The sequence below is a fragment of the Aquarana catesbeiana genome, linkage group LG04, assembly GCF_042186555.1.
Source record: "Aquarana catesbeiana isolate 2022-GZ linkage group LG04, ASM4218655v1, whole genome shotgun sequence".
Taxonomy (NCBI): Eukaryota; Metazoa; Chordata; class Amphibia; order Anura; family Ranidae; genus Aquarana; species Aquarana catesbeiana.
The window spans coordinates 622,401,844-622,416,289 of record NC_133327.1 but is presented as its reverse complement, the minus strand read 5'-3'; the positions used below and the strand labels follow the sequence as shown (position 1 = coordinate 622,416,289).

The 14,446-nt window shown below is 45.2% G+C and overlaps 1 protein-coding gene across 2 annotated transcripts in view; it reads left to right on the top strand.

The window, feature by feature from the left end:
* EPHX1 (epoxide hydrolase 1) overlaps positions 1-14,446 on the top strand; it is a 104,312-nt gene that overhangs the window by 70,287 nt on the left and 19,579 nt on the right. For both annotated transcript variants that reach the window (XM_073628317.1, XM_073628318.1), the window contains one exon: positions 2,593-2,807. In XM_073628317.1, the coding sequence (XP_073484418.1) occupies positions 2,593-2,807 (215 nt within the window). The remainder of the gene's footprint in view (positions 1-2,592; positions 2,808-14,446) is intronic.

Here is a 14,446-nt window from a genome sequence, read left to right as displayed (position 1 = left end):
GATGCAAATACCTGTCTTAGACAGGTATCTGCACCCCCCTCCCCCCTGAAAGGTGCCAAATGTGACACCGGAGGGGGGGAGGGTTCCGAAAAGCGGAAGTTCCATTTTTGTGTGGAACTCCGCTTTAAGAACAAGCTTAATAACAAAAAAATTGTGTGTATAAAAATTAGTCCATCTGTGAATCAACTGCTAGATCCAATGAAATTGTCCATCCAAAACAATACAAGAGTAAAGGATCAGTGCAAACATATCCAAAAATACTTTATCACCAGTAAATAGATGGCAGCTTACCAGATCCAAAGATCCTAAAAGGATCTATATGCGCATGTCTCTACAATGGGAAATCAGCTGTTAATGATCACTTGCTTGAACTCAGGCTGAACACCGACTCCCCCTGCTGCTGAAGAAATCCCAACAGGATCCTAGTTTGTGTGTGTGTCCCCACCAGGGTAATTCAGCTAGTTATGATCAGTCGCTGGGATTCACATTAGACACTGGTTTGAAGTGCTCAAAAATAAGCGCGTTGGAGAGGTAGAAAAAAGCTCATAGTGCATTCACTTTTTAAAGAGATAAAAGTTTAATGAAAGTTGCTAAATTAGATAAAATAGGTCAATAGTGTGAGGATGACCGCCTGCAGTACGGTCTGTGCTCTAAAACGCCACACTGCTAGCTCCTTGTCTGACGTGTTTCCTCTGAATAGGGGTCAACTGGGATTAGAGGCTCAGTTGACGCCTATTCAGGAGAAACGCGTCAGCCAAGGAGCTAGCAGTGTGGCGTTTTAGAGCACAGACCGAACTGAAGGCCGTCATGCTCACACTATTGTGCTGTTTTACCAAATTTTTTGTAAGTGCAACTTTTTATTCAACTTTTTATGAGCTTTTTTCTACCTCTCCAACAAGCTTATTTTTGGGCACTTCACACCGGTGTCTAATGCGAATACCAGCGACTGATCATAACTAGCTGAATTACCCTGGTGGGGACACACGCACATAAGGATCCTGTTGGAATGGTGGTCGGTGTTCAGTCTGAGTTCCAGCAAGTGATCATTAACAGCTGATTTCCCATTGTAGAGACACGCGCACATACTGTAGATCCTTTTTAGGATCTTTGGATCTGGTAAGCTGCCATCTATTTACTGGTGATGAAGTATTTTTAGATATGTTTGCACTGAACCTTTACTCCTGTATTGTTTTGGATGGAGATTTTCATTGGATCCAACAGTTGATTCACAGATGGATCCATTTTTACACACGCAATTTTTTGATATTATGGTTGTTCTTAACATAACCATCATTTTGAACTTACCTATTAGAGGTGTTTTGCACTTATAATTTTATTGCATGTCAGCACTTTTGTTTTTCAGACTTTGTTTCATTGGTTTGTTTCAAGTTGTTTTGTCTTTTTTTATCAATTGTTTACACACATTTGGTATTTGCATATGTCTATGAACTTATACATTTAGTTTTGACAGTGCACTTTATACTTAATACCACATTTACCACATCCCGCCAATCCAGAGATGTGCTCAGTGCTGCAGTCTTTCACTATATTGGCCAAGCACACCCTTTTTTAATTGTACAATACAGAATACAGAGTAAATGTATGGTGTTTAGCAATTGTACTGTATAGAGACCATTGTTTTGGCAGCCTTTTTAGGTGATCTCACTATATTTTCGCTTGAGAAAAACTTGATGAAGGGGTCAACTTTTGATCTGTGAAACTGCAGCTTGTTTTTAATGTATACAATAAAGGAGGTTGTTTGAAGTCCATGTCTCTTTGCCAATTTTTGGCACTTTGCGCTCTGCTCGTTCACAAACATGAAGTCCGATCTTCACGGTTCTTTAGGACAAGGAGCAGCCTATTAATCATCACCATTACTCTACATTGGGACTTTCTTATTACTCAGCGCCGGTCCTGAGGCGCTGCGGGCATGAGTTTTTAGGCGAGGCCGCGGCGTCCGGCCCAAGCCGCGGCCTCGCCTAAAAACTCATGCCTGCAGCGCATCAGGACCGGCGTGGTGAAAAAAAAAATCTGAAAAAAAACGATTTGCTTAAATTTTGAATCGATTTGACCTCTCAACTCGATTCAAGATTTAAATCAATTTTTTCCCCAGCCCTAATCACTAGTATAGTTATAAAGGGGACCTATACTAGAAAAACCGTGCCTAAAAAAAAAAAAAAAATTCAAGCAGAGGCAAAAGACTAGTCACCAGTTTTGCCAGTGGCCTCCCTGCACTGCCTTGTTCTGCAATGTCTCTTTGTGGTGTTGGCCACCTTGGTAGAGGCAGGGCTTTTGGGGAACAGGCGAACACCCAATGTTGGAGTCGAACTTACGTTCGACTCGAACGTCGGGCTCATCCCTAGTGACCAGTATAAGAGAGTGAAAGCGATAACACCAAATTTAAGACACCTGCTCCCCATTCACACTTTAGACCTTGTAACACTAACGAGTCACATAACATCGAGGAGGGAAAATGGCTAATTGGGCCCAATTTCACTTAGGGGTGTACTCACTTTTATTGCCAGCAGTTTAGACATTAATGGCTGTGTGTGTATATATGTATATATTATAGATCTGTTTAATCTCTTTCAGCAATGTTAAGGGTCTGCACCTCAACATGGTATTTGTGTCCAACTTTAAGCCAGTGGTGTTCCTCTCCATTTTGCTCGGCCAGTATTTCCCAGGGCTATTTGGCTTCAATGACCTGGAAGTGAGCAAAATGTTCCCCTTTATGAAGAAGGTGGTTGGGCACATCTTTAAGGAGAGCGGGTACATGCATCTCCAAGCCACCAAGCCAGATACCGCAGGTAAGATGCCACTTCAGCTTTGGTGAATACAGGCAATTTTCATGCCAGTCTCTAATCCATTTTTATCCATCACATTTTTATCCATCACTTTTTATCTATGACACAGGTGTTCAGTAAACATTATCCCAGTAGGGGACATCATCAGACATCTTGAGCTGTTTAGTGTCATCCTGTACTAGGGCTTAATTGTAGAGACTCTATAATTAGGTCCTCCTAGTACAGTGTGAAATGTAAAAGATCTTGAGGTGTTTGGCTGCATATCCATAAATTGGAATGAATAAAGTTTACTGAATGCCTTATAATCATGTCGTAGCATGGATTTAATGAGTTCAATAAATACAAGGCAAGATCTTTTGCTTGGTGTAGACCCACTGATTGTGAGAGCAGCAGTGAGGAACCTTTGAGCAGTATCATTGGGTTGGATTCTAAACAATTTTGGTAATTATGTAACAGGTACAAGTTTGCAGCAATTACTGTATTGACCTGATAGAATATAGCATATTTTCATTTAATGTGCTTTCCATTTTTTAGATAATATATAATATATATGATGTACAGTATAAGTGCAAATAACCTTTCAGTTCAGATCAGCAAATTACTTTCCTTTTTTTTTTTATCAAACAGGTTCTTTATTGTACTAAAGGCAAACAATATCAGATACAGAGATAGACATATACCAGTGTTTGTCATCCATGGATTACATTCAGGTTACCAGGAGGGTGATTCACTTGTAGACACATATGATTAGAGCACATATATATACATCCTAAATGTTGACATACAGAATGTACCACATATTAAGTACACACATCCTCCAATGCGTTATGCGGCATACCTAACCGAAACTAGGCTGCTCTGTTTGGACATTGCACAAGCCGCATCTGAACGAGTTCACGCGGGCAAAGTCCATGGTATCCAGCCATGGTGCCCATAGCCTTTCAAAGTTTCGTGAGCATCCCCTGTGTTGGTACACATATTTTATTAAAAATAAGGGTGTGGCCCATGTGTGTTACCCACATTTTATGTGAAGGGGGGGTCTTGGTATTTCCAGAGCAAAAGCAGTACTTTATGAGCTTGAAAGAGGGTGCGATTGATCGCCACTCTCGTGGGCTCCACCGTTATAAGATCGCTTAACATACCTAACAAACAGTATTTGGGGTCTAGCAGGACAGAGGATTGGAATACCCTATTAAGGGTACCCAAGACAGCTGTCCAATAACTGTGTAATTTAGGGCATCTCCAGAGAGGGTGGATGAGGTCACCCCTTTCTCGTTTACATCTATAACACGGGGGGGTCAGCTATTAAGCCAAAGTTATGCAATTTGTGGGGTGTGAGATGGGCTCTCAAAACTATGTATAACTGGGATAGTTTTTATGACGAGATTCGGGAGCTAGATACCACCCCCTGCAGCCCATCTCCCCACTGATCACCAGGTAGTGATCCAACGTCCCCCTCCCATCTCTCTCAAGCCTTGGTGGGATAGCTATCAAGATAATCACCCAATAACATATGGTAGCACTGAGAAATAAGACCTTTAACATGCTCTACTAAGGAGATCAGTGTGAAAATAGGAGTTTGCAATAAGGTCCAAGTAGTCTCATCACCCTGAGCCCTAACCGTGTGCTGTACTTGAAAATAATAAAATTGCATATGGGAGGGGAGGTTAAATTTTCTTTTTTTTTTCAAATATAATTTTCATCAACACCCCCAACGGGCGAAATCAGGTCAATACAGCAAAAAGAAAATATAATATACAAATTACAACTGAAATATAACCTCATTCATCTAGTATATATCGGCACCGATCAGTAAAGTCACCTATGAAGCCAATCCCAGACCGGCTCCGCCACATGTTGTCTTCTAGAGGAGGTACATAAAAGGAATTCAAATAGCAGACCTGACATTACTCGTTCCTTTTTTCCTATTTCCAATCAGTTGATAAAAATAGAACTAAAAATGAGTGTGAAACAGAGAAGGAAGAGAGGGAAGAAAAGAGGGGGAGGGATAGGGAAAAGCGGAGGGAGTAAACAGCGGGAGGGGGTGTAGAAGGGAAGAGAGGGGGACTGGGTTTCGTTGGTTCTGGATAGCCAAGGCATATAGGGGGTATTGTTCATGTATGGCTCTACTGTCCAAGGAGGGCCAACCCCTCCACAGACAGGGTGAACTGTTTCCAGGCACTCCACGTATTGGAATACCATCATCCCCAGGAGCCCTGGACACAGGAAACGAGGCAACCACCTTTTGCACCTCATCTAAGGTTAATGGGGAGTCCAGTTTAGACCGCTGACAGTTTGTCAATGTGGGCAGCACTAGAGTACACAAATACACGTCTAGTTCCTCCATGGAGTATTGACTCCGTGATTGGTTTAGGGTGGCAAAAAATGAAGTCAGCTCCTTAGTGATAAGTTCAGGCAATTCACTGTATGACCATCAGAGGCACGTATGGCCCCTATGGCGGAGGAGGACTGGTAGGATCGAGCTGTTCTAGCAAGCAAACGCCCTGTCTTCTCTCCCTTCATAAAATGCCATTTTAGAAAAAAAATGCTTACGTTCTGCAGTGGAGATTTTCAACCGATCTAGAGAATCCTGGGCCGACATCCACGCCTCCCTTGCGGAGTCGAGTGAAGTAGAGATATATTGTAGTTCCAACTGTTGCACCTGGCTTTCAACCTGTAGGACAAACTCAGAGGAGGATCTTTTTTAATTGCGTTAATTTCTGCTTTAAAGATTCCCCTTAAATATGCCTTAAAAAGCCTTCACCTTCTTTATCTGGGCGTCGATATGCTTATGAGAAGGAAATAATTGTAGCCAAAAGGAATTCAATTTCCATGGGGCTCTGGGAAGTGACGGGCCTGAAGCCAAACCACAAGAGGGGAATGGTCAGATCATCCCCGCGGAGAGTATTTTGCCCAAGGCTGTCATTCTGCCCCCACTAGGCCGGAGAGCAGGCGGGTGTCTATCTAAAAATGGGTCTAGAAAGCAATTCAAATCTCCAAGAAGAAATACTGGGATATCTGGTTTGTCAGCCAGGTACGACAGCAGCTCCCTTATCACTGCCTCCGAAAAGGGATATAAAAGCTAGCACAGCAAACAGCAAACAGTTCACAGTACAGAAAGATAAAATGACCGTCAGAGTCCACCATAGAACTCAATTCCCGAAAGGCCAGGGCCCTGTGTATCAGGACACTGACCCCACGCGAATAGCTTGTATAGGTGGAGTGATAGCTCCCCAGTAACCATGAGTAATTAAGGCATGACACTGAGTCAGAAGTAAGGTGGGTTTCCTGGAAACACACTACTGCAGGCTGGAATCGCTTTATACAGGAGAAGATCATGGTCCTCTTCAGAGGGTCGCAGACACCCCATATATTCCATGACACCAGGGGAATGTCAGCCAGGATGTATCAACAATATAAAAATATGCAAGGAGAAACTAATATGAGCCCAGCCAGGTTCACTGGGCCAAGACAGGTCAAGAATTGGAGCAGGACCTTGGTTAGAACAGAGTTCCCAGGCAGCCGCCCTGAAAGTATTCTGTCAGCACTAGAAATCCTTAAGGACACATGTAAAGGCCATGAGGTAGTAGCCACCAGACACAGGGATGAAGTAAACAGCAAAACAGTGCATTCAGGGATGCAGGTGGAACTCCGTATCTAATTCCGGATGTCATAAAAACATATGTAATATTGAACTTGACCCATGCAACTGGGGTTGTCAGATCCAGGTTCGTCAACAGGACGAGTCAAATCAGGTAGAAAAATGTATAAGGCAGAGAAAGTGTTTAAACATTTTCCTTTTACATTGTAAACTCTTTTTGGCTACGTCCTCATTCCTAGTGTATGCTTGAATGTTGACAGTATTTTAGCTATAGCTTCCTTATGGTACTATAAAAATCCTTATTAATAATACTAATAATAATCATCCAAAATTTAGAGAAGGATAATCCAAGACTTTATACAGCTTAATTTTCTGGTATTTAACAGACCCAAGCAAAAAATTTTGTTTGCGCATAATAGCACTGTAAGCCACTAAAATAGATCTACAGGAATGGTTTTAAACAACGTTCTCAATAAGTAAATTAAGTGTCCTGGATTACATTAGACTGATTAAGCAGACGTAAGATCAAAGGACAACATCAAAGATACACGGTAATGTACTTTTTCTGGTTCACAGGTGAATTATAGGCCAGGTTAGAGCACTTTGTATACCAGCCTTAAAATAGTATCCTAAAGTGAACCTGAACTCAAAAAATGAATAGTGCTGTCTTATGGAGTACAGTAAATTCTTGGTTTGCGTGCATAATTAGTTCCAGAAACATGCTTGTAATCCAAAGCACTTGTATATCAAAGTGAATTTCCCGATAAGAAATAATGGAAACTCAAATGATTCGTTCCACAACCATTTATTCATAAAGTCTTCAGTTTATAGTCCATATAAAAAGATTATAGCAATGTGATAGGTTGTGTAAACATAAAGTGTCCATCCACAAATGGAAGCCTCAACAATGGGATTAGAAGCAAAATCCAGCAGGAGCTACAGAGTATGAAAGAGAAGAGAGGCACCTCTAACTGTAGCAATATGGTTACATTTAGTGAAGGTACAACATTTATCAACTCACATGGTTGATGATTAAAAGAGGCACATCTGAGTATGCAGGCATCCAGAGTAAAGCTGTCCACATAGACCATCCCCCGCACCGCCGGCTCTCATCGCTGTCAGTCTGCAATCTTGACCGGAAAGACTACCCTGCAGTAGAGCGATCTGAAAGTGTGGCTTGAACCGCTTGTGGAGCGCAGCGTGGAAGGGATGACTTCGATGGCGGTGCTGAGGATGGTCTATGTGGACAGCTTTACCCAGAATGCCTGCATACTTAGATGTGTCTGTTTTAATCATCAACCATGTGAGTTGCTAAAGGTGGAACCCTCATTAAATGTAAGCATATTGCTCAACTTAGAGGCGCCTCTCTTCCCTTTTATACTCAGTTGTGACATGACGCTACTTGTATATCAAGACATCGCTTGTATACAGAGCTGGACTGGGACAAAAATTTGGCCCTGGACTTCATCCAGACCGGCCCACTTTGGAAGGAGACAGGTCTCTCCCTTGCCGGCCGGACAGAGCTTCTCAGTGCCGACTGCTGAGAATCATGTAATTATTCAGTCGCACTGCATAACTAGGCAGGTAGAGGAGGTGAGTGCTGGGGAGGGGACAGAGGAGCGGAGGGGGCGGTGGTCCGCTGTCACTGAAACCGCCCCACTGAGCCATCGGCCCACCAGGAAACTCCTGGTAGTTCCAATGGCCAGTACATGCCTACTTGTATATCAAATCAAAATTTATTTAAAAATTTTGCTTATCTTGCAAAACGCTCTCATACCAAGTTACTCCCAAACCAAGGTTTTACTGTATCTAGAAATGTTAATTTTGCCTAAGTAGTACCCTGAAAAATCTGCCATTTGCCTGGATTTTTCCTGTCTTCCTGTTTCTTCCAGTGCGCTTCCTGTGCCTAGACGCTAAGTCTTTATCCTGTATATCTGTAGTGTTAGATCATCTAGTGCACTGCTGTCTCTGACTGCTAGTCTCACCATTTTTAAAGTGAGATTTGGTGATGTCACACCTGTGCTGTACATTGTCCTCCTTACTGGAGAGAAAGCTATACCTGGGGACCTGCAGTGCAAGGATATTTCTGCTTCATGCATTATGTAGATCTGTGTTTCCACCATCTCTCCTACTGCTTCCTAAATATTCCCTACCAGTCACCAGATCACCAGTCATCAGTGAGGTCTCATTTGAGGAAGCAAATTTCTGCCCTTTGTCAAGATGGCCTCCTTTACACAGAGGCATAATGCAGAACACGACGTGGTATGTCAGTAATGGGAAAAAGATTAAATTCACAGAACCCAAAGGCAATGCTGGTGACTAGCCATTTGTCCTCCACCTGCTTTTTTGGTCACATCTCCCACAGTTCAGGTCCTCTGTAATTCCTGTATTGATAGGTTGTTTTATTTCTAGCAAATTTGACCACAAATCAGACTGAAGAACCCTGCATTGACTGCAATGTCCAGTGGGGGTCAATTTGAAATCTATAGAGGGCCTCATGTTTGGCCTCTGACACTTTAAGTGTGCTGCACAGTAGCAACTTATTTTCATACATTGAAGTGCATTGGATCATTAGGCAACTCATTAAAAATGAATAGGCGGGGGGGTGTCCAAGATGGCGGAGTGACCAGCCGTCTATTCCGGAGCTCTGCTGCAGGGAAACTAATATTGCTATCCTGGCTGGGTGTTTTTGAGCCTGTTCCTGAGCTGATTGCTGGTGGATACCTCCTAAACACGCTGGGCAAGGCAGGGGAGGAAAAAAAGCTCAGTTTTCCCCCAGAAATAACAGCTAAAACCAGCCCTGAGAATCGGCGGGGAGGCAGCCAGGCACCACGTGGCAACATGGCATCCCAGATGGAGAGGGATCTGATGCATCCACCCCAGGCATCCCGGAGGTCATCATGGCCATAGCTACCTGCCAGGTGGCCGTTGCGGCCTGCCAGGCAACCCTCACCACTAAAATTGAGGCGGTCTAGCTAGATGTGGGACTCGTCCGACTTGACCTGGACAAAGTCAGCTCCTGCCTGTCTGCTGCTGAGACACGGGTCGACCCGCTTAAGGACAGTGTGGCGGACAACTTAGGTGCGCTCCGATACCTGCACTCCAGGGTCAAGGTGCTGGAACACCGTGCCAAGGACGCCGAGAACTGCTGCAGACGGATTAACCTCCGCATCGTTGATCTGGTAGAGGGAGCGGAGAGTAAGAACCCCACTGTGTTTACAGAAGAGCTGTTCAGATCCTGTTGCCAGCGGCTCAGCTATCTCCTTACTTCATGGTTGAGAGGGCCCACTGTATGCCACAGCAGCCAGGCCCGCAGGGGGGCCCCCTCGCACATTCATTCTGCGCCTTCTCAACTTTAGAGACCGGGATGAGTTGCTTAGAGCGGCGGGAGAGCTGGTGTTTCAGAACAACCGCATAATGCTGTTCCCGGATTTCTACGTAGAAACCCAGAAGCTCCGCCGGTCCTTTGATTCTGTTAAAGCAGCCTTACGCACCATAGGTATCAAGTATAGTGTGCTTTTCCCAGGTAAGCTGAGAGTGGTAGATGAGGAGAAAATCCGCTTTTTTACGTTTCCAAGGGATGCCGCTGACTGGTTGGAGACTTTGCCCCCTCTGAGATGAAGCACATTTTTTTTGCACCCATGATAATCCTTACTGCCACTCAGGGATTCTTCCTGGCTGGTTTTCTTTGCTATAGTTATCCCTATGGCAGTGGCCGCATGCTTGGTGTAGCATAGCTGGGGTCGGCTGACCCTTGAATGGCACGGGTGCTCGTCTGTGAGGTTTACAGTCCTGTTGGTCTCTGTTGGAATAAGTTATGTGCCCCTGGCATAGCCCAGGTGATTACCAAGCACCCGGCTCCAATGACATTACATTACAGCATCTCCAATGGAACTTTTATGATTGTTTTCCCTTTATTGGTTCCAGGTGATAGACTATGCTGAGATTCCTACATTTCTACCTCTGATACACGTCTCCCAGTTATTTGTTGCCCTCAGGCAGGTTATTTGGGTCTAATGCAGTCTCACTTTAGGTGGCTCTTGCGGGATGGGGGGAATGGGCTGCTAGCCGTTGCTGGCAGGATGTTACAGTATATGTTGAATTATATGTTGGGTTTTTATTTTATTTTCATTAATGCACAGTTTAAATGCTATGTTCCTTTCTGGTATGGTTTGATTTCTCACACAAGATGACAGTTCTGAAGTGGCTTGGTGGGCTGGAAGAGGTTGGTCCTGTGATGGAACAGAACCCCCCTGCTGTAGGCTTCCATACTCTCTCCCGTATCAACCTAATTTATGCCTCCCACTCCTTGCTCCGGAAGGTCTCTGCGGTGGATAACTTACCGAGAGGCATTTCGGACCATGCTCCCGTACTGCTGAAGTTGTCCCTGGGCCCTCCGGGGGAAAGGCTGTGGAGGCTGTCCAGATACTGGATTGAAAATGAGAAGGTTCAGGAGGCTCTTCAGGAGGGTATCTGCTAGTACTGGTTGACCAACGCCGAGACCAACACTCCCCCGATACAGTGGGATGCCTTTAAGGCCTGGTCCAGGCGAGAGTATATCTCCCGTATCGCTGCGGAACATCTCTAGAGGGGTTGGAGGAGGTGGCCAGACAGAGGGAGGCTGCTTACGTAGCCAACCCTGATTATGGCACTTATGGGGCTTGGCAATTCGCCCTGAGAGAGGTCTTACTACTTAGGGTTGAAATGACGCAGAAATCCCTTTTGAACACTGCTCATCGGGTTTTTGAATATGGCAACAAGAACGGTCGATTGCTGGCTTGGTTAGCTAGAGGGCAATTCACGGTCACCCACATTAGTGGGATAAAGGACTCTAGTGGGGAAGTGCTGAGATCGCCTAGCAGCATAAATGAGAGGTTCTTTCACTTTTACAGGGCTCTGTACTCCTCTAGAGTGGACTACACTTTGGATGAATTGGCTACTTTCCTAGGTAACGTTGCCCTCCCTACCCTTGACCCAGTGATGAGTGAGGGACTGGAGTCTGCTATCATTCTGGAGGAGATACAGATCGCTTTTTCGCAACTCCAGGCTGGGAAGACTCCTGGGATGGATGGCCTCCCGACTGAATTCTATTCCCATTATCAGGAGCTGCTTGCCCCTAGACTGGTTTCTCTTTTTGACCAATTTTTCTCCCTAGGTGTTCTACCTGAATCTTTGTCCGAGGCGGGGTGGGTGTTGGTGCTCAAACCGGGCAAGGACCCTGAGGACTGCTCCTCCTATAGGCCAATATTCCTCATAAACGTTGATGCCAAGATTTTGGCTAAGATTCTGGCTAATCGGCTGTCGGGGGTATTAGAGGAGCTAATCCATGTTGATCATACCGGGTTTATGCCCATGAAGGGCACTGACATCAACCTCCGACGCCTCTTTCTCAACCTCTCAGTATCCCATACTAACAGTGGACATAGGGTTATTGCCTCCCTGGATGCCGAAAAGGCGTTCGACTCGGTCATGTGGAACTTCCTATGGGAGACATTACATAAATTCGGTTTTGGCCCCAGGTTTCTCCAGTGGTTGCGTATGTTATATAGTGCACCCAAAGCCCGAATTCGGACTAACGACAGCCTATCCGCATCTCTCCCACTGCAGAGAGGCACGTGTCAGGGATGCCCCCTGCTCTTTTTGCCCTAGCCCTTGGCTATATTAATTTGAAGCTCTGACCGGGTCAAGGGATTGAGGGTGGGATCCCTGGAGTAAAAAAATCTCACTATATGCTGATGGCGCACTGTTATATCTCCAGGATGCCGACGAGTCTCTAAAGGCCACGTTGGATATCTTTAATGAATTTGGTAGGTTCTCGAGCATTCAAATTAACTGGGCTAAGTCAACGCTCTTTCCCTTAGATCCCCAAGCTAGAGCGCTTGCTCCAAATGTCCCATTACTCTGGGCTGATCAGTTTCGGTATCTGGGTGTCTAGGTTCGGAGGGAACTGACCAGTTTTTTTAACCTTAATTTGGCACTGGTATTGTCTCAGCTTTGCTCCAAGTGCAAGTCCTGGACTTCGTTACCGCTGAATCTGTTGGGTCGTATTAATTTACTCAAAAAATGGTGTTCCTTCCAAAACTCTTGAACATGTTCCGTAATTGCCCAACCTGGAAACCCAGATCCTTCTGCTCGGACATTGATAGGTGTATTGGGACATTTATTTGGGGGGTGCTCTCCCTAGATTAGCTAAATCTACTCTCCTGGTGCGATGCGGGGGGCTGGCCTTACCAGACTTCTGAACCTACTATTGGGCGGCCATTTTGGTCACAGTTCGGTGGTGGTTTGTGCTCTCTAGGGCTAATGCAGCCATATGTCTGGAGGCTTTGGTTCTTGGATCACTCCGGGAGTTGGGAAACCTGATATATAGGGGCTGTCGGGCCTATGCTGACCTTCCTACTAGAATGACCTTGAGGGTTTGGGGGGTGGCCAGGCGTAGGTTTGGCTGACCAAATCGATGGTCTCCCTTTACCCCGCTGTGGGGGAACCCCTGTCTTCTGCAGTTCCGCTCTATCCCTGACCCCCAGGTGTGAGCCTGATACGGCATTAAAACTATTGGGGATGTGTTCTTGGTAGGGGCCCTGCGCCCCTTCCAGGATCTCAAGGCTAATTTAAACTTACCTGACTGGATGTATTTCAGATACATGCAATTAAGACATGCTGCTCAGCCCGAGTTCCCATCTATGGACCCCATCTAGGAATGCTTAGCTCAAGAATCATTAACAAAATCTCTGTCCACTCTGTACCTGGCCTTGTTGAGTGTTGAATCTTCCAAGATTCAGTGTACATGTCTAGTGTATACAGCACTCCTAAACCGCCCATGCCCATTGGAATGAATGGGCAGCGCTTCCAAAGCGCGTGAAAATCGATTTGGAAGTGCCCTTAACACGGGCGCTTTTAAGCCTTTCTTCGGTCGCTTGCGGGGGTTAAAAACAGCCCACTAGCGACCGAAAAGCAAAGCTAAATCGACGGTAAATCGCCGCTAAAACTAGCAGTGCTTTACCGCCAACGTGACCGCTGCTCAGTGTGAAAGTAGCTTTAACCTTAAACTCAAGGACTGCTTTTCACTAATAAAAGGTGAAGCTTTCTTGAAATACATTACTGTAGCTGTGTATTGTGACAGGATTTCTGTAAAGGAGAAGTCCAGCCTGAGCTTTTTAGGCTGGACTTCTGAAGTCCGCTCTCCACTGACGTCACTGCTATCAGTCGAGGAAGCGCGTCATCCCGACTTCCAAGTCTGAATCCACCAGCTGCCTTGATTGATGGCAGTCTCCTCGCCCCTCCACAGCTCATCGCTCCAATGAGCGTGGAGAAGCAAACCAGGAGCGATGCTGAATTCTGCTTGGGGATGAGTGAGAACCGCGCCATCGGCGATGTTCGGTGGCTCGGTTCTCAGTGCAGAGACGGCAGGGGACAGCTGCAGCATTGGTCTGATGCTCCATCCACCAAGGTAAATATGATTAGCAAAAAATAAAAAAATGTAATAAAAAAAAATAAAAAAATGTTTTTACACATTATGTTTGCTTATAGCAGTGAATTACATTGCTATAAGCAAGCATTTTACTGAATGAAACCAAATCATTCAGGCTGTTTTGTTGTGATTAGCTGCGATTGGTCAAAACTAATCACATGGTATAGATGGGCTGTGAATGGCCCTGTCTGTACCATGTGATCAAATCGACCAATCAGCTAGCAGCACAATTATACACAATGGATGGCATAAAGCCATCCATTGCGTACAACTGTCATGTGACCTGCTGTGATTTGTCACGGCTGTCATATGGTACCAGCATCGAGACGGCACTCTGATGAGTCGCCAGATCACGCCACTGCGCGGTCCTGCAGCAGAGTGATTGGCGCTTTCTGACAGGATGTCATATGATGTCCAGTCAGGATGGGAAAGCCATCGCCCGGCTGTCATTTGTCTATAGGCTGGGCAGGAAGTGGTGACCCTACCAATAACTTGTATGCAAAAGCACAGCAAAATCAAGTATTTTAAATGCTCACTTGCAGGTGTTTTCCATAAATGATTTTTTTATTC